The sequence below is a fragment of the Poeciliopsis prolifica genome, unplaced genomic scaffold (assembly GCF_027474105.1).
Source record: "Poeciliopsis prolifica strain line A6 unplaced genomic scaffold, Auburn_PproV2 SCAFFOLD005, whole genome shotgun sequence".
NCBI classification, from domain to species: domain Eukaryota; kingdom Metazoa; phylum Chordata; class Actinopteri; order Cyprinodontiformes; family Poeciliidae; genus Poeciliopsis; species Poeciliopsis prolifica.
This window is the reverse complement of record NW_026562380.1, coordinates 14,787,788-14,810,921: the sequence shown is the minus strand read 5'-3', so window position 1 is coordinate 14,810,921 and position 23,134 is coordinate 14,787,788. Positions and strand designations below refer to the sequence as shown.

Sequence of the window (23,134 nt, the reverse complement as noted above, 5' to 3'; positions counted from 1 at the left end):
TTAAAATAAGCTACAAAAACAATCGAGTGTTGCGTTGACTGCAGACAGCGCCACAAAACGGACCAGTTTGTTTTTATATTGAGTCATGTGTCCCTTCCTGCATCCCATCACCTCAAAGGATTTTCATTACCTGTATTAGTATTGTAACAAGCAGTTATAATACTATTGCTGAATGTTGTGATGGCAAAATAAAGTATGATTACCCCACATTTCCTTGAGTCCTTTATTTTCTCTTTATTATAATGACTCTACTGATCAATTTTACCATCATCTACTAAAACTATGCATCAAGTTTTGACCATCTGACAGGTCAAATTAGATATTTGCTCACAGAAGCCCCAATAATAAAGATGTTTCAAATGTCATAAATTACAAGATAATGACTAAGACTGAACTGTTTTCAGAGGTAAAGTTTAGTTTGTTCTGAAACAGTCTGAGATTTTTTATTTCTGGGTTCCCTTAATGTGACATCTGTGTGGTCCGATGAGGCTCCCGCTAACGGATCGCTATGAGCCATGAACAGTCCTCAGTCAGCAAACGTCACTGGCTGATAAGCAAGCTCTTTTAAAGTAAACTTGTGAGCCAGTATTGTAAGTACTGGCTTCCTTTAAATGTTTATTTTATGAAAATAAAAAGACCCTTTACAACACTAAAGTCTCATATTCTCATCCAAAGCGGATGGCAGCTATAGTGGCAACATCTCTGGCACCGTTTTCAAAATGATTACAAACCTCATTTCTTTAATACAGCAACTTTTTAGCAAACTCCCATCCACACCCAACAAGTCCTATGGAGCGATCAAAATGTTTTATCAACTGCAAATAAAAATGAGCATATACAGTCAATAGATGTTAACTTAAGAAGGGATGGGCTGATGCTATGTTTATGATTTAAGTGCACATCCTTTAACCATTAAGTCTGTCAGTGTTACACCCTTGCTCTTACGCTGAAGTGATTACATTTCATTGTCACAGAAGCGAGTCGTGACACTTTAAAATTTTCCATAAGGTTTAAAGTGTTGTCATGGTGTTTGCAGTTTTATTGCTGAATATCAGTCGTTTTCAAATATGTGTTGGAAGCATCTTTTCCTTACATTGTGGCTGAGAACTGAACAACAGAGCAACTTCAGAACTACTTCCTTTATCATTTTAGTATAACAGCCTCAAGCATTGATCCAAGACCTCAAGCATGAAGCGCACGCCTTCTCACACTGAGCCCAAAATATTGGCTTAAACTTATTTAATGTTAGCAGCAGGATAGGATTTGTTCGAAGTAGACTTCAGCTTGAAGAGAAAGATTAAGGTGTTTTATTGAAGCAAGGTTGGCTTATTCTTAACTTTATGAGAGATTTTGTTTGATAAAGAACATCTGTTTTTATCCAACCACTGATTTTCATTCATTTCTTTAACCACAGGAGTCGACCCTCATGATGAAGCTGAAGAAGACCACAAGTGCTGCCAATCTGCATGGGCTTTGAACTCATCAAAAAAAGATTGACAAACTAAAAACAATCATTATGAAGCTATGAGCTGAATTTATCTGTTTTAAAAAAAAAAATATATGATCCAGTGAAAATTATATTAGACATAATGAGTAGATCCTAAAGCTTACACGGACACGACTATGCAGTTTTGTCAAATGATATTAAGCTCTAAATATGAAGAGTTTGAGTGACTCTCTGAAGAAGACAAGTCTCTTGTCAGACAGTGTCCTAACCAACCCGACAGCTGGCGTGTTATGAGGGAGATTGTGCTTCATTCAAATGTGCTACTGCTGCGTTATGTGAAGAATCTTGAGTTTTGATTTTCATAGTGTGCCTGGTAACAACAACTCTAATGAAAAAAACCTTTCAGAGAAAGTAAGGCCGAGTCACCCAAAGTGTCTCAATTCAACCGCACCATGTTGTCCTCAATAGCAGGAACTTACTAACGTAGAAATAAGGAGCATTCACAAGGCAGCACACATCATATTTTTTTCCCTTAGACGTAAGGAACCAAAGCATAAAAATCACAAGTAATTGAATAAAACTCTGCCTTTGGAAAAAAAAGTAACTCATTTCCTGTCAAGCAGTTCCGGGAGCTTGGAGGATATAATCATGGGTCAATCAGACAGCAATGAACTATCAAAAAAAAAAAAAAAAATACTTCTAACATGAGTTTTTCATCAGTCGTGTTTGGCAATGAGGTGGAAATTTCAGCCGCAACAGAGCTACACAAAACTGCTGTTCAGTGTTGCATCCCACTGATCCACTGTACTAGTGGAAAATGAATGAAAACAAATATCCAAAGGGGGTTTTCAGCAGCAGCACTCAAGCTAAACGGTCTAGCCTTCATGTGGTGGATAAGTATTCCCAAACAGCATATAAGCCTCAGTAAAAATGAAGGATAGAAATTAATACTGCATTTCTCATGGTTGCTTCACATGCATGTTTTTTGCAGTAACAGGAAGCTTGTCTTTAAAGTGACACATGTAAAGCTGTGAAAACAATCAGTGTATGATTAAAGTGTCATAGTTTAGCAATATGTTAAAGTTGTGATGAGTTTAATATTTAGTTTGCCCGCAGTTAAGTGGGTAACCGTTGAGGTGAAGCTAGGCCACAGGTACTCCGTCTTGCATTTTGGAATGCGTGTACAGGTTTTACAGTAGTTTACATTCATTTAAGGTTTTTAAAAACTAAAGCCGTTGTATTACCAATAAAACCAGTCTGCACATTAATCAAGCATCCCATTAGAAAGAGATTGCTCTACACTTTATAACTTCTCCCCAAAAACCATCCTAAAGATTTCATTACAATGTCCCAAGAAAAAAAAAGCAGATGGTATATCTATTCCAACTTGAGAAACCAGTGCTAGCTGATACTAGATAATATGTTAAATATTTCTCTACAAAAAAGGACAAGTAAAGATCAGACTTCTCCTGGTCGATAGACCTCATGAAACAGAAAACATGCTGAAAGTGTTTACCAGGGTCGTGGCTCTGAATCCATAAAAAAAACAAAAAACATCCACTCTAAGATTCATCTGATCATTAAAAGAAAAAGTGCTTAAAAGTTTATGCCTCTGGTTGGTATGGAAACAAAAACTATTAGACACTATTTCACCTATCACACAGAAATCAAAGTTGTTCTAACAGTACAACAAGAGAAGGAAGTCAGAGCATATGACTCCAATGTGAAAAAAGGAAAAGGGCAGAAGACTAGAGTGGTGCACAGTTCGAAAGAACTACAAAAAAATATATAGTTCTTCAGAACCGTTTCAGAACTACTCTGAATCAGGATTCCAGAAAACAACAGCAATAACAATGATGCAAAATTTCCTGTTGCCAAACATCTCATTACAGCTGGCCCTGATATTGGTTGAAATTTCAAGATATTGAATTGTGCCAGCTCCTAAAAGAGGAGAAATAAACTTTTGCTAAGAAAAACATTTTGATCTACTCCTTACCTGCAAAATTACAATAACTGTTTTTATATTTGAATTTCCTTAGAGTGCTGCATATTATTATTTTTGTTTAATGGCCACTGATTTGATTCTTTTCTCTAAGATGTTTATTCTTTGGCTTGATTGTCCAGCTCGTCTCTGGCTTAGTTGCTCTTTAATTTCTATATATATACATTGTTCATCAGACCATTACCGATTTCAGGTTTTATATTTCATCTAATTATTTTTTTCCTGCTCAGGGCTAACGTGCATAGAAAGAAAATCATTACACTTGCTCTGATAAAGTGTAACAAAAAAATAAGGGAAGTCCAGGATGGTCTATTTTTATTAATCAACACATACTGATGCATCTCAAACGATCAGAGTGTTGTCAACAAGTGAACTTGTGTCTGTAATTTCCTGTATTTCATCCTGTCTTCTTTATTTCTTTTGGTTAAGTTTGATCATTAAAAAGCCAAAATTCAATTTATCAGAAAATTAGAAAAAAACTAAGATTAAACAAAAATGTTTTTAATAATAATAATAACAACAAAAAAAATCACTGAGCAGAACGTGAGTCCATATAAGTACAATATGCGCACTCAGTAGGTTGTGGCTTCTTTTCTATAAATTGCTGCATTAATGCACAGTGACATTGAGAAGACCAGCCTGCAGCTTTGCTGAGGTGATAATGAGATTGATTTAACAACCTTTAACTTCTCCACATTGTCAAGTCTTGTTAGACAGGCTATCAAGCTCAGTGGTATCCTTTTCATTAAACCAGGTATTGGTAACTCTGGAAGTGTCGGCAGGAGTCAAGTCCTGCTGGAAAATGAAACCAACATCTTCATAAAACTTCTCAGCAGATAGAAGAAGGAAGTGCTTTAAAAAGCGGCTTTGCTGACATGGAGGACACAATGACCCAACACAATGGCCACTATGGTTGCATTGATATTACAAATATATTGTTCTTGCAAAGAGGCAAATATGCAACTAATATCGCCGCAATATTTACTAATATTTAGGCACCGATCGCAGCTTTCTGCCGATCACCGTTCTTCAAAAAGTCTGACCTGTCAATTCCAATTTTGCTCGATACTGATGTTTTTTTATCTGCGTTGCTAAAAGTAGCAAGAAAGTTGCTGAGTTGGCAGCAGTGGGGCAACTCCTGTTAACTGCAAACGTGCAGACATGATCTGGTGAGTGGATGAGTCACGCAGAGCCAAAAAGGACAGTGGTTGATTTTTAGGTCTTTTCCAAATTGGATAAGATCGGTAGGTAAGATCAGCCTCACATATAACACGTACAGTTTGTAATACAGAATATTGGTCAATCACCGATCTCCTAAAATAAAATAAATCGGGGACTGATTTATGGGTGCACCCTTGCTAATATTATCTCTATCGTAGGTTTGTCTTTTATTTTGCAACCCTAACAATAAGAATAACTGTCAGATATAGACAACAACCACACATAAAGTTCACAAAAGAGATGAGATCAGAGCTGATTGTCAAGATAGTTGGACTGCAGCACAACTGTTCAAGTCATCTGTTGGAAGTTTGTTTTTAACATGGACTATATACAAAAGACAATGTTTTTCCTGTGCAATTCCTAAATGTCAGAAAAATTCAAGAATTTTTAGAAATATTCATATCTCATTGGTATTTTTTAGAATAGTCTTTTATATTGCATGACTTGGTTAAACCGCTTCAAGCGCTCTTTCACAAGCTTCTGATAACTTACAGGGATTTTGGGTTTCATCTTTCCTCCTAATTTTCTTTGAGACTGAGATCAGACCTTTACTGTCATTTAGACACTTTCTAACAAATTTAGCAGCATGATTGAGGCCATGGGGGACCCATTTATGGCATTTATGCCAAAGCTTTAACTTCCTGCCTAATGTCTTGAGATATTGCTTCAGTATTTCCACTTAGTGTTCTTTCCGCATGATGCCATCTAATGTCTGAAGTTCACAAGTCCCCCCTGCACAAAAACTCCCACGCCGCATGACGCTGCCATCTCTGTACTTCTAAACTGGTATGCTGATCTCAGGCTTTTAAGGTTTATTACTTTTTCCTTCACATGTAACAATAATAATTATGCCCAATACTCTCTTCCATTATCTGGCATTTAGCAAAATAGGTATTTTAATATTCCTAAATGGTATAAATCAGGACAAGTTTAGTCCAATTTAAAGTCGATAATAATAATAATAATAATAATAATAATAATAATATGTCATCAGTGTATGCAAATATATGGTTTTAAGTGATTATCACTCGTAATTTATGTTGGATTTAATTGCATTATTACATGAGAGTCACAAAAAATTGATGACATACTCATTTACTTCCAGACACATGTTGCATTTAGAGACTGAAAGTTGTGGGAAATATTAGTTTGAATCATTTATTACGACCTCCCACCCCAAACAAACACGTAAACAGCTCATTTATTCTGTAACCTTTCTAACTGGTAAATATATTACATTAGAGAAAGCCTAATCTTGTTCGAATAAAAATGGAGCTGAGCAAAATGTCAAATGAAATCTCTGGCGAAGTTGTGAAATTTCCTGTCCTTCTCTAAATGCGCAACGCAAGAGTAAAAACACATTTTGCCTCTAAAATGCGAGTTAAAGCAAAGAATTAACGTCAAAAACAAAGTACAATATTTTCTGGCGAATGCTAACTAACTAACTAACTAACTAACTAACTAACTAACTAACTAACTAACTAACTAACTAACTAACTAACTAACTAACTAACTAACTAACTAACCTCCTCTTCTTGTTGTGCTCAGACCGAGAACTGGCTGCAAAATGCATCAAGTTTTCATGTCTCGGAGGCAACAATGCAGCCGTATAAACAGCCCCGGGGTTATAAAACTCCACCGCATGCTTGTTCGCTGGCTGTTTAACTAGTTTTATGACAGCTGGGCAGCGCAGTCAGCGGTAAATTTAGAAACGCACACCCCGCGCGCAAAGATGCACGAATTGATTTAACCACGATCCATTCGGCGGGGTGAGTTCAGAGCTCGGCGTTTCGTCGGAGAGTTTCGAAGTTATTTACGGAAAGAAAGAAAGAAAAAAGAAACTAAAGTTGAACAAAGAGAGCAAGAAACGAGCGGACTTCCTGGATGAAGATAGCGGATTGTGTGTGTGAGAGGAAGACACACTGACATCACTCACGCGCGCGCACACGCAGAAAAAAACACTCACACACTCACCGCTCGTTGACTGAGACACGGCAGACACGGCGGTCTGACCCATATTCAGCTCCTGCGGCGGGCCGGACCGGGTTCTCCTCCCCCACCCCACCCCTCCACCAGAACCCGCTATCACGGCTTCCTATCCCCGCATAAGCTCCGTCCGCAGCCGTCGAGCGCGTTCATCTCCAGAGAAGAAGTTTCGCGCTGAGGTGGCCGAGGCGCAGGAAACTTGGTTCGTGCGCTGAGAGGGAGCGAGTGAGCGAGCGAGTGAGTGAGTGGGTCTCTACTACGTAGTGACGTCCCCTCCCACCTCGTCGCCCTGTGAGCGGCTGCAAAATGCCTCTCATTCCGCCATGCAGATCAGAGAAGCTGCTGAGGTCTGACACCTCCAGCCCTGACCTGAAAACTGAAGGAATACTGGAAACCAGAACTTCATTCAGAGAGGGGAAAGTAAGTGAGTTCCCTACAAATCTGAAAGTCTGCGTCGTCATTTTTAAAGACATTTTAATGCCTCTTTTCGCCATTGGATTATGTTTAGGTGACATCTGGCTCCAGCCTGGGCCAATTAAATGCCCCCATTGACTCTGACACCCAAAAATTTAATCCAGAAATTCCTTTGGAAATTACTAACTGGAGTCCTCTGCTGTGAAATGTCATCTCAGATCAAATGCAGCTGAAGGCCTCGGCTGGTTTGACAAAACAAAATTAGTGACCAGACAGCATCATCAACAGCAACGAAGGGAAGACATGTTTGAAAGTTTAAAGTAGGATTAGGCTGAAAATGAACAGGTTTCTACCTAAACCAGGGATAATGCAACCTGCATAAAGACAAGCACTCCATTATTCATTGTCATGCCTGATGAAGAGAAGGTAAATTATAAGCATATTTTCCACAATCTCAGTAAATTTCATCCTGAGAGTGTGATGATTCCAGAGATCTAAGCTGAGAGTTTCTGAAATACAGCACAAGTTTTGAATCTTCTTTGCAGCCGATTGAGAAGCTCAATAATTGTCTGCAGTCATCCCTACAACTTATATTGTACTTCTTCTTTGGCCAAGCTGGAACCCAACATCAGCTTCCCCTAACAATCACCTGGTAGTGACTATAACATACTGGCTGACCTCCGGGAAGACCTGACCCCTGGCCTGGACACTGCCGGGTAAAATTAGATGTTACAGAAATAGATCAGTGTTACATTTGCAAACATATTCAGTTGAAACCAGATGGTTGTGTATGCAAGCAGGCATACTTTCTCACTTACTGACATTGAATCAGACTACATTTGTCCTGGGATAGGTCAGCGAGGATTTCCCCAAAAATATATTTATGTTTGCTCTATACCAGATGGTTTCTTTTTTTAGAAATAGTTTTTCTTTAATCACATATTGTGTGTTTTAAATCCATACATTTAGTTGTAAGAAATAATCTGCACCATTTCTACCTGGATTTGAACTGGCTTTCTAAGAGCAAGAATAGGATTGCTTGAGTCTGTGACAAAGGCCTGACTATGTAGCACTGCAGAAACAGTCACAAAGCACAGATTTTAGCACAAAAACCATCACTTTTTAGCTTAAGGTTTGGATGTCAGTGGCCTTGAATGAGCGTCAGAAAGGTAAGTTCAGTTTACTATAAATTCAGTGAGAGTACAGAACGGCTATAACTCTGCTCTGGAGACAAATCAGTCAGTTCGTCAGCATGAAATGAGGATGTCGTAGTAGCATCTGTCTACTAATAGAAATACTATTAGCTTGAATTACGCCACCTCTGCCTCTGATTTAAGGCAGGAAACAGTTTGAATGTGTTTGTGTGAGGGGCAGCTTTAGCCATCAGAGTCAACAGAGTGTCAGCTGAAACCTTGCAGAACATCGCCTGACAAGAGCGAGCTATCAGTACACAAGTACAGGCGCAACAATAATTTGCATGACGTCAAGGAACATCGCGTGGACTTCATATGGACATGTCACCACGTTGTAATTCGACAATTCCTTACCTACACTTGCAAAATTACGAATCAAATTACTTTAAATTTTTAAAAATGTGTAAAGACTCACTTTCTTCCCCCTTTTCCCACAAACCCCAGCACTGAGACTGACTGGTTAAATGGGAGCGTAGGATAAAATGATTTTTAATTTAGTCCAAGACTGCCATCTAGTGTTCATAAGAAGAACATCATTTCAAGTCCATCCAGCTGTCCCGTTTATCCTAGAAAGAGGAGAGAGCTGCTGCCTACCTGCAGCAATCTCAACAATATTGTTGTGTCCAATTGGGTTTTCACTCTTTCATATACCATAAAAGAGTGAAAAAACAAGTCTTCAGTTTTATTTCACCGTGAAAGGAAGGACATTCTTCCCTCAGGTTTTCAAAGAAAGTGTTTTATAGCATGTGAACTCCAAATATTGTCATATTTACACAGAATAATGGGCAAGCAAAACTAAACAGCTTCACTAGATCTTATTAAAATGTTTGTGCAACCCTGCTTACTGACTTTTATGCAACAATCATATGCCACTTCTGCAGTGATTCATTGATTTATATGTATTCTTCTTCTTTTTTTTTCATATCCATGCACTAATTCAGGTAGACGCTTACAGTGACTGTTAGTTTAATCATCATGTCTGACTGCAGGACTCTGTTAAAAATTTAATTTGCGAGCAACTGAGACCACCACAGCTTTATAGGAAGGTCATTAGTTAATGAGATGGAAGTGGATAATTGAAGATGCAGGAAGTCCTGGAGGAGGTGGGAGGATAAAGACAGAACAGGGGGATGGAATTACTTAGAGCGCTTAACAGAGCAAAGTGACTGAGTTAGCATTGACTGTGATGTGATATTATATACTTCTTCTGTTTGATCAAATTTATTGGAGGCTATATGTGTTAAGGAACAATTATCAGATGAACAGTTCAGACTTGCTAAAGGACACAAGGGAACAAAAAGCATCATGAAGATCAATAAAAACACCAGATAGGACATAGATAAATTCACGGAGAAGTTTGAAGTTGAAATAGGTTATAAAAAAAATTGAAAAAATTTTCACTTTTGAAAGATGGCTGCATCCAGGAAAGCAAAAAAAAGTTACAGGTTGCAAAAGACATTCAACATTCAGCCAGTGCTGCAATAGATTAGGTTAGCTCAGCAAAAGTCCAGGTTTTAGGAACGTGAAAATTAAGAATTGGTGTTCACAAATGTTCTACATTCATTCTGACTTCACTTAAAAGTTTTTACAAACATTTTCTCTTTCAGATGTTCTTTTTAAAAAACAAAAAACAAAAAAAAAACACCTTGTCAACCGTGTATTATTTTTCTTTCTCTTTACAAGACTCTACTACGTTGTCTATTTCTGTAACAATAAATTCAGAATAAAAAACATTGAAATCTGTGTGAAATAGTTGAAAGGTCCTTTTTTATCTCATGTGCTTTGTATTCAAATTAGTGTATTCTGGGGTTTTAATTTAGTGTAAATACACTTGCCTGTTCGCCTTGTTTTAAATAAAAGAGATCCTAAATCATATTTAATGTGATTCTAGACATATTTGACTCTACCTAAACAAACAAAGAAAATGTGACTACATTCAACATTTATTTTGTGGCTGACTTTTCAAAGATTGTTCAGAAGCTTAGTCACATTCTGCTAAGATCACTGAACTGATAAGGTGAAAGGATTTCATTCTTGACATTCTGACAGGCATTACGTCAAAGTCAAAAGGCACCACGAGGAAGCAAGCAGTTTTATGAGTTTTCCGAAATTAGCTTGATACTTTTAGTGTATATCCGAGTGCCTCTTTTTGAGCATTGATTATTCTGCTTCTAACTGTCTTTGTGAAGATCTGATCGGCTGCAGAGCAAAGCTCCCTCTGGATTTAAGCTGGATCAATATGACGCTTTTACTTGTAATCTCTGCAAATACACTCCCTTCACAGCTGGAGAAATGGACATGAACCGTTTCATAATTTCTCTACAAGGATATTCCTTTTTTTTTAGGAAGTTGGTCCTAAGTGTCCTGGTACTAAATAACAGAGATCAGCTGACCGTTCAAAGACCATAGCAGCTGGATGAGTCGAGGTTCCGGAGAAGTGGGGAAAAGGAAGGAAGAGAGTCATCAAATATTAAGTAGTAGCCTCAGCAGAACAAGAGATAATAATTGTTTAAGTGCTATTTTTTTTCCAGAGGCTTTCTCTCCTCTCTGACTTATTTATTAAACCTGATGTCTTTTATGGTATTGTCCAATCCCCCCAGTTGAGCCTCACCTGTGCACTTTCACAACAAACTAAAGTCAAAACCGAAAAACATACTCCAAGCACTCATGTTTTGCAAACTTCCTGCTTGTCCGTAAATGGCTTAAGTATGAGAAGTTACTAACTGAGTGACCTTTAAAGAGTCGATGCTGAACGATTGCCACGCTGGGATCATGATTCAGTCTCCAAACTGTCAAAACTGCAAAGTGTGATTCAGCGAGAACCGGCGACCCAGCTAAGCAAAGGTAAATTAGGGAGGAAGAGTCCCAATGAAATGTTGTATTCCTGCGGAGTTCCATTGCATTCAATTCTAAATGAGGAAAAATTATTTTGTGTGCTTAATCAAGGCCTGGAAAAAAGGAAATTCATGCTCAAGAACCAACAGGCACTAAAATCAAGTTTTCATTTCATCCCTTTAGCATGATCCCCCATCAAAGGCCCCAGTGGATAACGGCTCTCTGTTTAATAAGTGAAGACTTGCACAAACAGGAAAAGGCCCTATCATTTTGCTCTTTAAAATGCTGACAAATTCATCTCCTCCTGCATCTTTTGAGTGGTCTAAAAAAACCTTGCTGCTTTCACCTGCTAAGATTTGTTACTTCTTTCGTCTAACCCTTCAGCCTCAATTACAAATATAGCTATCCATGACTCCCTAATGCAGTGGAGTGGGTTTTAACCAATTGCTAAATTATTAAATATGTTGCCTTGTAAATGTATTCATGCCCACTGAACTTAAAATAGTTTATTAGGATTTCGACCGATATACATTGGGCAAAATTGCACAGCATTTTATATATTGAAATGCTGTTTCTGGCAGCGGGAACAGTAGATCTACTCAGTGAGATGTTTGTGGTCCTTCTCCCCTGCCACAAGTTGCTGTGCCCTTGGGCAAGGGAATAAACCCCCAGTTGTCTTCTGATGATTGAACTGAAGTGTGTTTTGAGAAAAGTTGGGCGAATAAATCTCTTGTGTACAAGTGCTATGAGAAATTCATTTCACTTTAACAAGTCCAGTCCACTTATGTGTGTCTTTCATCCTGATTCATCCCCCTTTTCGCTGAAGTCCCTAAATAAAAAAAAAGCAAAGGTCTGACTATAGGAACTGGAAAGATCCATATCACACAGAGATCAGAAAAACAAGACAACTCTCAGATGTACACGCTGCAAATGTGAGCTTTGTTGAAGACTAGTCCGAAGAAAACATGTAGAAGGCACAAATGTTGCGACTGCAGCAGTAGCAACATGATGTGGAGATCCTGGTCAGAGTTTATTAGAAGAAGATTGGAGATCAATAAAGAAGAAACCTGAAGATGGAGGTTGGAAAGGACATAGGTCTAGAGTGCACATACCCAGAGCTACAGCAGAGTTATGTTAATATGGATAAAGGAGTCCAGACCTAAATCCACGAGATAATGTGAAGCAAGACTGGGAGCATTGATTTCCATAGACACTCTTCATTCAAACGGACTGAGCTGGAGCTGCTTACCAAATAAGAATGAGGAAATATTTTAGTATCCAGATGTGCAAGCAATTTAAAAACTATAACTCTGCCCTATTATTTGTTGGTGTGTCACATGAGAGTCGAATAAAATACATTACAGATTCAAAAGGATGCACTTCTGCAGTGCAATGAAACATGAATTGAATGGTTACATGTGATTTTGTTCAGGCAGCCGATTATTCAAACGATCAATTGGTATTGGGCTTTTGCCTCTGCGTGCCCTCCATTCCCGCACACCGAAAAAGAAAGCACCTCCAAATTCTGAAAATAAACCTTTATCTCCCATGCTTACAATATCATGTCCCCTCATCCATTTTTAGTCGATCTTATCAGCACGGCCTTCTAATGCAAGACCAAAGTAAGCTACGACTTCTGGCTTCTCTTTCTCTTCACATCTTCCAGTCAGCTTGCCTGAAATCCGATCTCCTGTTTGTTGTATTCCGTTCGGCGCAACCCATAAGCTGCCATCACTGCTAAAATGTTGTCTGCATAAATCAATAGTTGACATCCTGCCAGCCGGGGCAGCCAGACCAAAGCAAGCAGGAGAGACACAAAGAAGCACACAGTGCAGCATTGGCGTGAAAAGAGCTTTGCGCCGTGCGGCATGGTTGATAATAACTGTAGGACAAAAAGGTCAGGGTTGAAGGAAAATGTGCAAACATAGCACAGCTGAAAATATGATTAGGTTAAAGCCAAACGTGGGGATTAAAACCCCATATTTTATTTCTGCATCTGCACGTTCCAACTTTATAAGGTAAAATGTGCACACATTTACCAGATAGCAATTATCAGCTGCAGAAACAGCTGGCTTGAGCCTGTCTGCCATGTTTACTTAGTTGTGTTGTGAGGCTATTAGCTTCCAGTTTCAAGCCTAAACATGGCTTGTTTTAAAGTAGGCTACCAGTGGTTGATAATGGCTGCTTTGGCTACCGTCCAACTAGATTTTGCTCACACACTGTCCTCAAGTTCAGCACTGTAAGGCTTCAAAATGTTCCACACAACATTTTGAAGCTCACATATTAAATCTAAAGTTAGAAATCCAATAAAACTTCCTGTAAAAAAAAAAAAAAAAAAAAAATCAGTTGATGTAAACACTTCTAAAAAATATATAGCAGCAATATAAAAAAATACAGCATATGATCCCCAGAGAAACAGAAGGGAAGTTATTCTTTTAAAAGGCAAGTGGGGATTTCTGCCATAGATCTACCTGTCAAGCAAGTGGATCAATCTAAAGTTATGTTGTTCTACCAGAGCAGGACTCACCTCTATTAAATATTAAAACCAACAGGGAATACGGAGAGTTATCTTCAAACCCAAGCAGCATTTGTGACATAACTGCAGCTAAAGGTGTGGCTTTGTTTCTAAATTTAGTGTCTCTAAATGCAGAAGTGAAGGTGCTGTCAACCGTGGTCAATAGCCTTTTTGTTAACAAACGGTCCTACCAGCACAGAAATATAAACTAATTGCGCTAGTAAATTATAATAATTACACAGGCACATAAAGGCTGGAATTACTCTGTCACACTGACACAGAGTAAAAACCAAGAAGGGAACATGGGTAGTGCTCAGCCCCATGACAGATTTCTTCTGCTTTTTGTTTCGGTTGTTACACTAAAATGTTACTAATCATCAAACCAAATTTTCAAATTATGATTTAATTTATTTAAAGAAAGACATTTTCTAAAGCAGTCTGAAAATATAGAATAACGTCTTTGCCTCCCTCTAATAACTGACTGTGTTGTAGTCACTGGATGTCATCAACGTGAGGGATTTTTTACCCTCTTTTCTTTGTAGCACTGTCTTAATTCAGCCACATGCCAGTTTTTTTTTTGTTTTTTTTTAGCAAGAGCAGACTGCTTAAGGCCAGTACAGTACTGTATGTTTTAGCCGTTCCGAGGTAGACTTTTTGGTGAATTTCGTCCTGTTGCGTAACGCAGGTGCCCTCGAATGAGTTCAAGGTCACAAAGGGATGGCTGGACATTCCTGTTCAGGATTTTCTGGGAGCAAAACGTTAAGCTTCTCAAGCAGAGCCAGACCATCACACTACTACCACCAAGTAGTGTGGTGGTTCAGAAATGCTGAGTTTGTTTTTGTGCCAAATATACCGGAAGGTTGTACTCTTGTTTTGCCAGGCCAACAAACTATTTTCAACAAAGATGTTTACTGACAGTGGTGAGATGGGTCTTTATTTTCTTTTAAATCAGCACTGGTTTTCCATTTTTGATTCTCTCATGAATGCCTGCCAGTTTTGGCTCTTTATGGTCAAATCATCAACAATGACCTCATCTGGGAGAAAACAAGAACTGCAGTGCTTTAGGTGTAGTCCTCGGTTTTTTCATCCTAGATGAGTCGTTTATGAACTTTTTGAGCTGTTTTGGTAGGCTGTCTATTTCTGAAAAGTTATACCTCTGTTCTATGTTTTCTTCTTTTGTATATAATGACTTCCATGGAGCCTTAAAGCCTTGGAAATGACTTTGTAACCCTTTCCAGATTAAGGAGCTTCTAGCCTACCTCATTTTGCCAGACACACACTATTTAAGCAACGTTATGAAACAGATCAATGTGACAAAAAGAGGAGAAATCTGCACTGTGTGTTTTCACAAAGAACTGCGACCCACCACTAAGTTCATTGCAAAGTCCGGCACTCCACACGCACATATGCGAGCAGGAGCGATCGCAGAGGTTGCTTTGCCTTGCAAAACAATGATTCACAAATTTGCAGTCATAACAATTTGTTTTGTGGCAAACCCACGCCTTTGTTACAAAACACACAGCTCTGGACACAAATTCAAGTCCAATAAAGCTTCCCTCTGATTCCAAGACAATTTCTGTTACACATTTCTATATCTAAGTTGTGTTGTTACTATATCACTACACCCTCCCAATATTCAAATCATAAAAAAGGAGAGGATACACACTGTAGGGAACTCTAGTGCTAAAAGGTATGTGTAGCTCATTTGCACTTAAAGGACAGCAGCAGAAATGTTTCCTACTAAAAAGACTGATAATGTTGTGACAACCCCTGTAAACAGTAATTAAACTATAGCAGATAACGCAGAGTTGATTTATTCTGCAGCTCTACTCCAACTGATGAACTGATGCACCAGATTTGGCCAAACAAGCCAACAATACTAGGCATCATCAATCATAACAAGTATCCTTCCCTCTGTTGAAATCAGCTTCTATCATTCCCCCCAATTATTAACAATCTAGAGTGTTCACAGACTTATGAAGCACAGTGTTTTGAACCACTATCATTTCTTCACAGAAATTAGGAGTGTCAACAGCGAATCTGGCCATCACAACGCAACACAAGACCGGTGAAGAGGATTCGAATGCTATTAGGGGATCTAGCTGAAGCGTTAGTGTTTGAGTATTAATGCTGTTTCGCCGTGCATTTTCCGTGACTGTATGTTGTTGTTGAAGCGGGCCCAGAATACTACATGCTGTGGAAAAAAAAGGCAGAGCAGTACAAGAAAAACAAGCTTCAGGCAGATGACTCGCCACTCAGTCAAGTGATCTTCACAATAGCTAAACAATCTGAAGCTCTGATCCTGGATTGCTGTTCCCAATGAGACAGATAAGTTATGAATGAAGTTGAGTATGTGAGAGGAAATAGAAGAGGATGTGTAGGATCAGTGCTCTTTTTATATGTCTAAGTTTGAAACACGCCATAAAGTCAGAGACAGAACAAACACACCCGCAGCCAGACAGGGAAGTAGAATACAAGGAGGAAACTCACCGTCATGTTCCATGTTTTGATCCGACGGGAGAATATAAAGAGGAGTGTGAGTTGATTCTTGCCTCTTCCCGACACACACGACCTCTCTGCCACCCTCCCACCCTCCACTGACTTGCCCTCCTGTCTCCTGTTCTCTGTCTCCTTACGTCTCTTGTGCTCTCTCCCCTCCCTCTGCCTCTCTCCACTTCCCTCCTCCATCACTCTTCCTTCCCTCCCTCCCTCACTGTTTCCAACCACTGTGTGCCTGTGTCTCCTCCTTCAATCCACTTGCTCAGATGAAGAGCATTAAAACTTAATGTTTGTTTCCATCTCAGTTGTTCTCTCCTTCCCACCCTCGAAATCCGTCTCATCCTGCTTTTCTGTCCATCTTCCTGAATGATAAGGGTTTTCCTCCATCTGCTTGTATTTTTATTCTAACCGATGCAATCCCAAAAGGATGCAAAAGGATCGGTGAGAATGAGACACTCTCAGGGGTGGTGGTGACATAACCTGAGGTGCACCGCGAGGTTAATGTTACTTTCTTGAAGCAAACAACTTCAATGTGTGTAAAACAAAAAACGTAGAGCAAAAGTGGAAGGAAAACAGTACCTTGTTTTCAAGATGGTCAGTTTATATCAAGATGGATGGAGAAAAACGCATCCATCTTGGATGCATTTTTTCAAATTGGAAAAATGCATCCAAGATCAGGAAGACCAAAGGAGACACAGGCACAAGATGGATGCATGTTTTGAAAATGCATCCAAGCTCAGGTGTTTTGATGCTGCAAAACACCTGAGGCAAAAGCTGAAAGTACTTTGAGCTTCGGATGTGTAAAAGTGGTGCAGAATTATGTTAAAAGACGTAAAAAAAGCTGATATAAAAATTCATCTCACACTTTTGAGATTTTATATGTCAGAGTAGTTTGAAAACCATGTCTAATTTTTCTTCTACACCACAATAATGCAGTCAGTGTCAGCCAATCACAGAACCCAATAAAATACTTCAAAATTTGCAGGTTTAGCTTGAGAAAATATAAAAGCGTCAATAACATCTACTCTTATGTTTTTCAAGTGTTTCGGCTAAAGGCAATGTTTAATTTAACTTGACTCTTGCACATGTTTGATTTTATTTTGATGAAACGAAAAAAAAATACTCTGGCTCAATTTGTTTAGTTGTAAAAGATGGGTGAAAGAATGTTTCATAACAGGGACTTTTTACACAATAAGATCCTTCTTCTAAAAAGAATATGTTTAAAGGACTACGCTTTTCAAACGTTTTGTTGCAATTAACTCGTTAATGGAAACCATAGAAGATCTTAACTCTGTGAACTCTGCGTGATAAATAAAGAACCTTTTAAATGTGATAGCCAAAATGCACCAGTCAGGATCTGACATTTTGTTTTCAGATGGCCGCTGTTGAGTTGTTTCCTTATTGTAATTAATTCAGCTGCGACATCTGCTGTATCTTTTTAAAGCTAATTAGCTGACAGTTTGCTTTGTAAACGAAACCTCTTTAGTGTTTTTTCAGTCTGATTGTAGCCTAGTAACACAATAAGACCATATCTGAGAACTATGGCACCCTCTATGACAAAAATAAACATAGCACATGCTGAACGCACATTAGATCAACACAACATCTGCACAAATTGCAACACCAACTAATCAATGGTCAGAGACTCCAGGGGGAGACATGACACCTCAAAGCCTCACAGAGCAGACAGATGGTTGCCTTCAGTTTTCCTTCTGACACAAACATCTTAAAAACTGCTGGGTGAAATACAATACCACTGGGGCAATTTTGCTCAAATATCGATGACCCAGTTCTAGTTTGATTTGATGCAACAAGATTGGGCTATGCCATCTTCCTGGCATAGCGGCTTACGGTTTCAAGCTAAGTCAGTACGTTTTTTTATGCTTCTGTCAACAGCAACTTTTTAGATCACATTTCTGCAAGCATGAACCACGAATACAACTCGACCATCTGAAATTCTCTGCGTTTTGTTCTTTCAGATCATGCAACTGGGTTTGCAAAATAACATAGCCCAATTTACAGAATTAATCTGCATAAAACGTGTGGGATTCCTGCTAGGGGAAAACCCCATAGACAACACTGAGCTCTGTTTTGTGTTCCTCTGGCTGGCGTGGAGGCTGTCCTAGTGTTTTAAGCAATCTATGTTGCTGACCGTAATCAGAACGTTAATATGTGCAACAGATTTTGCTGACATATCTTTCAGATCAGATGGTACGTTGGAAAATTATACGACCTCTATGTTCTGTGGGCAGCTGCACTTTTCTACTATGTCACATTTTTTCTGCAATTTCAATCTAGCTGTTAGAGTTCATAGTGTCAGAGAGGTTCAGGGTTTATGACTGTCTCCCAAGGTGCATTGGGGGTGTAATATTGATGAAGGAATTTCAGACCCCATTGAGACCTTCCAGCTTATTGTGATCACAAAACCAAAAGAAGGATCTGAAAGTGGGCTAATCGCTTTTTTTCTCACCTTTTCTTCATTTTGGTTTGATCAGTCAGTCACGTGTTACCTACTGAGATCTTTTAGCCTGGTTTATGCAATCAGAAAAGTATTGCTGAAGTCAATTTGTTCTTATTTCATATGTCTCGTAGTAATCGGGCCAATGTGTAATCTAATTGGTGAATTTGAACCAAACAAATGCAGTCAATAATTAATTTGCTATTTTACCACAGGAGTAGTTGGGTTTGAAAGTTGCTTGAATAATAATTTCAAAAATATATTTAAAATTTTCTCGTTATCTTTGTATAAAATTTTACACTTTTTGATCTTAAGATTTTGTCGGATAAAAATAGTAAAAACTGAAGAAATCAGGAATGTTGCAGAGACGTTTTTCAAAATGCCCACCTCAGATTTGCACACTGCAATACAGTGATATACTCAAAACTTGATAGGGTCCCGTCTCATTGGAACTGGACCGGACTCAATACAATCAGTGTTAAAGTGAGTTTTGAGGGCTGTGAGTTGTGGTTTTAGTGTTAGACAATTGAAAAAAAGCTGTTTTTTTCAGTGTGTGTGCTGGTGTGTGGGTGATAGAGAGCTGACATGAACACTGTTTCACTGTCTGAAGTAAGACAGACATAATGTCCACACAGCCATTAGGGTATTGACTGCATAAGAGCAGCAATACGCAGTAAAGTTTGGAGCTACTTCCCTTTCATCAGTCAGTGTAATTGCTCTATATACAGTATATACTTCAAGTTTACCTGCTTCAATTGTTTTTCTATTTGATCTTCACCGATTTTCTCATATGTAAACAACCCAAAGCTGTTGTTTTTCTCTCATCTTCCGAAGCACCAATATATCAGATCAATCCACTATGTCAGCACGGCATTTCCATTACGCACAAACACGCACTTACTCTACGAGCACATCATTTCAAAGGGGGGCTGAGTAGAGTTAACATCCTGCTCATTTGCTGCAGAGGCATTTTTACAAATATTAATAGAGTTAAAGGCTTAGCAAGTAACCACAGAGTTACTGATAGACAGATGGAAGGGGAGATAAACGGGATAAGTGAGACTTTGGCTTTTTAAGAAGTCAGACGAAGCGACACACGACGAGCGAGAAGAAACAACAACTGGATCATGACCGTCGCCAAAGCCCACCCCCACATGCAAACACAAACCTATATGACAGAACCATGAAATCTAGAAAACTCCATTACTTCACAAAACCAGATGGTAACAAAAAGGATCTTTTCATTTTCCACCAGTTAATGGAAGAACAGAATGAACACAATGCACTTAAAACAGATCAAGACAGAATCAACATTAAAATAATTACTAAATCTTTTGAACCCACTGTTTAATAGCTTTCTTCGTTGTATATTTCATTGCAATAGGACACAGGAATTTGAAAACGCAAAAATTTGCATGATTTACTCTTGAGTTTGGGAGACTGGAGGATTTCAGAAATGTTCAAACTTCACTTTAATGGACAATTGTAACAATTGAATGAATGTCCTGATGGTTTAAGGTCATGTCACAACATCTCACTTACACAATTAAGGTACCAAACAGACACCAGGACATTCTCAGACAAGAGAATGCCTCGATAAAGAAATTATGGTTCCAACAATTAAAGGTGGCTCATATCTTGATAAAGAGCTCCACACAATCACACTACTGCAACCGTGATTGTTGGTGTAATGCTCTTTTCTTGAAATGCTGTGTTACATGTACTTAAAGCATGATGGGATGCCATATTTCTTTTAAACAAATTTCACTGTGACCAGGGGCTGGGTAAGTCACACTGTAATTTTTTAATTAAATTTAAGACATCTAAAATAGGAAATTTTTTGTTTGATTTTATCTCAGTGTCAATTAAAATCAGCTTTCAGATGCACATCTGATGTAAAAGTTCTCGAGCGCCCGTCATGAAAGATTTCTAGCTGAAACGTATTTCAAACTTCATGCATTCATAACCGCATTTCTCTTTCAGAGCAGAGTTTTATTTCTGAGCCTTTAACAGAAGCCACAGAGGAGGCTAAGGATAGACCATGTGTGGGAAGTGAGGGGTAAAGAGCTGCTATCTGTACAACTCAATGTTTTAACAAGTAGTCATTGCCGACTCAAAGGGGCTGTAATCAGCGTTATTTTGGGAATGATACCCGAAAGGACGCTTTTTTGTCTTTTGTCTGCAGCCCTTTCCTCCTCCTACTTAATCAGCACATATTATTAATATTTTGCTTCTGCTCTTTGACTTCCATCTGTCTCGTTAAGAATCGAAGCTGTCTGTTCCTTTTGTTCCTATTTTCCTTGTCTTTCATCCACTTATTTTATTCATCCATCTGGACGTTAATCTGCTTCAAACAAAGATCAGCTGTAGGCCAACTCTGCCTGATTGATAGACATAAGTGAAAACATGAAAATTAATGCAAGCACAGATTTTACAATGCACACAGAATATTGTTGCTTTGCTTTATTATCTTGTGCAGTTGTCAGAGTGATTAGTATTGCTTATCGACTGCATCATCAGTGCAGCAGCTGCAGTTGCTTTATGAAAATATCCAAGGAACTTTTACTTTCATATAATCCAATCAAAGTTACTAAAGGGATTTATTGGCCTCAATAAATCACTTTTATGGACAATTGGTGATATTCGCATATTTTTCTTATACATAACATTAATTTTAAGGTGAGTCGTCTGCGCATAACATAGGCGAAAGTTGTTGCGGGACGTCAGGTAAAGAAAATGGTGAAACAGCTCCCTCTTCTGTTTTCTTTTTGTAACACCAATCATAATTTTGAAAATGATGGTAAAACGCCAGTATTTTAACTTCAGATCCAATTAGAATTTGGTCTCACTCTCAGGAAATATCATATGTATGTAAAGCGGATATTCATACCTTTGTATCGATGAAGATCTTCACCGGACTGTATGTGACGATGCAGGAGAGTTAATATAAGGCCTTTGAACTTTTTATACACCCTGGGTTGTTTAGAAGTTCAAACTATAACGTTGTAGACACAAGGAGCAAAAATTAGCTTTGGACTTCCAATTTTCTATCTGCTCCAGCAACCACTTCCTGTAATTACAGCTGAAACATAAACACTCAATACTTCCTGTGCAAGACAGGCAGAAGCAGTGAAGCCTCTGCATGACAGTGATGATACAACAGATTGATCAGACCACAGAACATGGAAGATCTCCTTAGAAAAGCAGTGCATTATTATGGTATCAGACCATCAGTAGTGATGGCAAATGGGTGCACACATACACAATGAGGCTAAAGTAGTGAAGCTGGCTTATAGGAAGTGGTTTCAACCACTGACAATACATAAGCAGGTATGCGCTGTATGCAGCCATGGGCAGCAGGCTGCAAAAACTGTCACACTGACATTTGAGCAAGATGCGGAGGATAAAAATGCGGTTACCACAATGGCTGAGGCGTTATACCGCTGGTGCAAGTTCGTCCTGTCTTTTTGAAGCCATTTTGATACCTTGTCACTGGACCCTGAGTGGGTTTTCTGCTTCAAATAAGGGTCAAAATGCCCTTAAGTGGTGTCTTTCTGTCAGTTTGTTTCAAGTTTTATTATTTGTGTCACCCTCATTGTAATTTAGGGAAACAATGGTAGAGCCCACAAGCTTTAAGTCGGATGTGTTCAAGTTACTGCAATTGTGATGCTTTAGTAGACATTTGGTTTGTCAACTAAAAAGAAAAAAAAAAGTAGCTTGAAAAACTAAGTGTAAAATCAGCCACACAGGGGAGTAAATAAAAAAATATTACAGTAACGTGTCTGTTCAAATAGATGCACCTGTCCTTTTCCAACACACTGTTGTCTGCCACTGGTATCTGAACCAGAGGTCAGGCAGCGTCGCCTCCTACCTGAGCGGGCTCCCCGGAGCCTGAACAACACTCTGGAGCGGAATCCTGAGGTGTCACTTTGGGAGCGGTGTCTGGGGAAGGGCAGCGGCTGAGTGAAGCGCCTCATCTCTGGGTACGTGTCTCCTTCCTCATCCTCCATCGTCGAGTCCTCCGTCAGCCCGCCAGGAGAAGTGCAGCAGAGTGAAACTTCTCTTTATGAACATGTAGCAGCCTGAGGCGGGGCCCCTCCTCCTCCCCCCCTGCAAACTTCATTTTACGTTCTTGTTTTGTCGACGCCTGTGGAAAAAAAGCATTGCTACAGAATAACAGCTTTAACTGGTTTGTCTTGTGTCTTAAGACCGCAGTTTGACAAGTTACAGAAAAAAATAAATAAATAAGAAATTGGTGCGAGAAAGTTTACCTGACAGCCTAATTCCTGATCTATTACATCATAACTTTTAAACCAGTTTAGTCAACTAAGGCTACTTTTAGTGATTTATCTAAAAATATCGACTAAGTTAAAGAATGTGAAAGCAAATATATATAAAAAGACAAGGTGATGTGATTTCAGATTTTTAACACTAGGGGTCGCTAAATTGCCACTCTGCTACGATGCTTGCCGTCCATATTAACAGAATCCCTTCATACATTTGTTCGAAAAATAGGTTGAAGATATCTCACTCCAATGCTTTTTTTAAGTACCTTTCTAATATT

General features: G+C 38.8%; 1 protein-coding gene across 5 annotated transcripts in view; it reads right to left on the bottom strand.

Annotated features, from left to right (window-relative positions):
* Positions 1–22,599, bottom strand: part of phactr2 (phosphatase and actin regulator 2) — a 45,795-nt gene extending 23,196 nt beyond the window's left edge. For 3 of the 5 annotated variants that reach the window (XM_055029655.1, XM_055029660.1, XM_055029656.1), the window contains exon 1: positions 22,442–22,599. In XM_055029655.1, the coding sequence (XP_054885630.1) occupies positions 22,442–22,580 (139 nt within the window). In that variant the 5' untranslated portion in view covers positions 22,581–22,599. Of the gene's footprint in view, positions 1–6,644; positions 6,867–16,103; positions 16,416–22,441 lie in introns of those variants that run through there. The other 2 variants (XM_055029659.1, XM_055029657.1) reach the window with 2 other exon arrangements.
* Between the last annotated feature and the right edge of the window lie 535 nt (positions 22,600–23,134).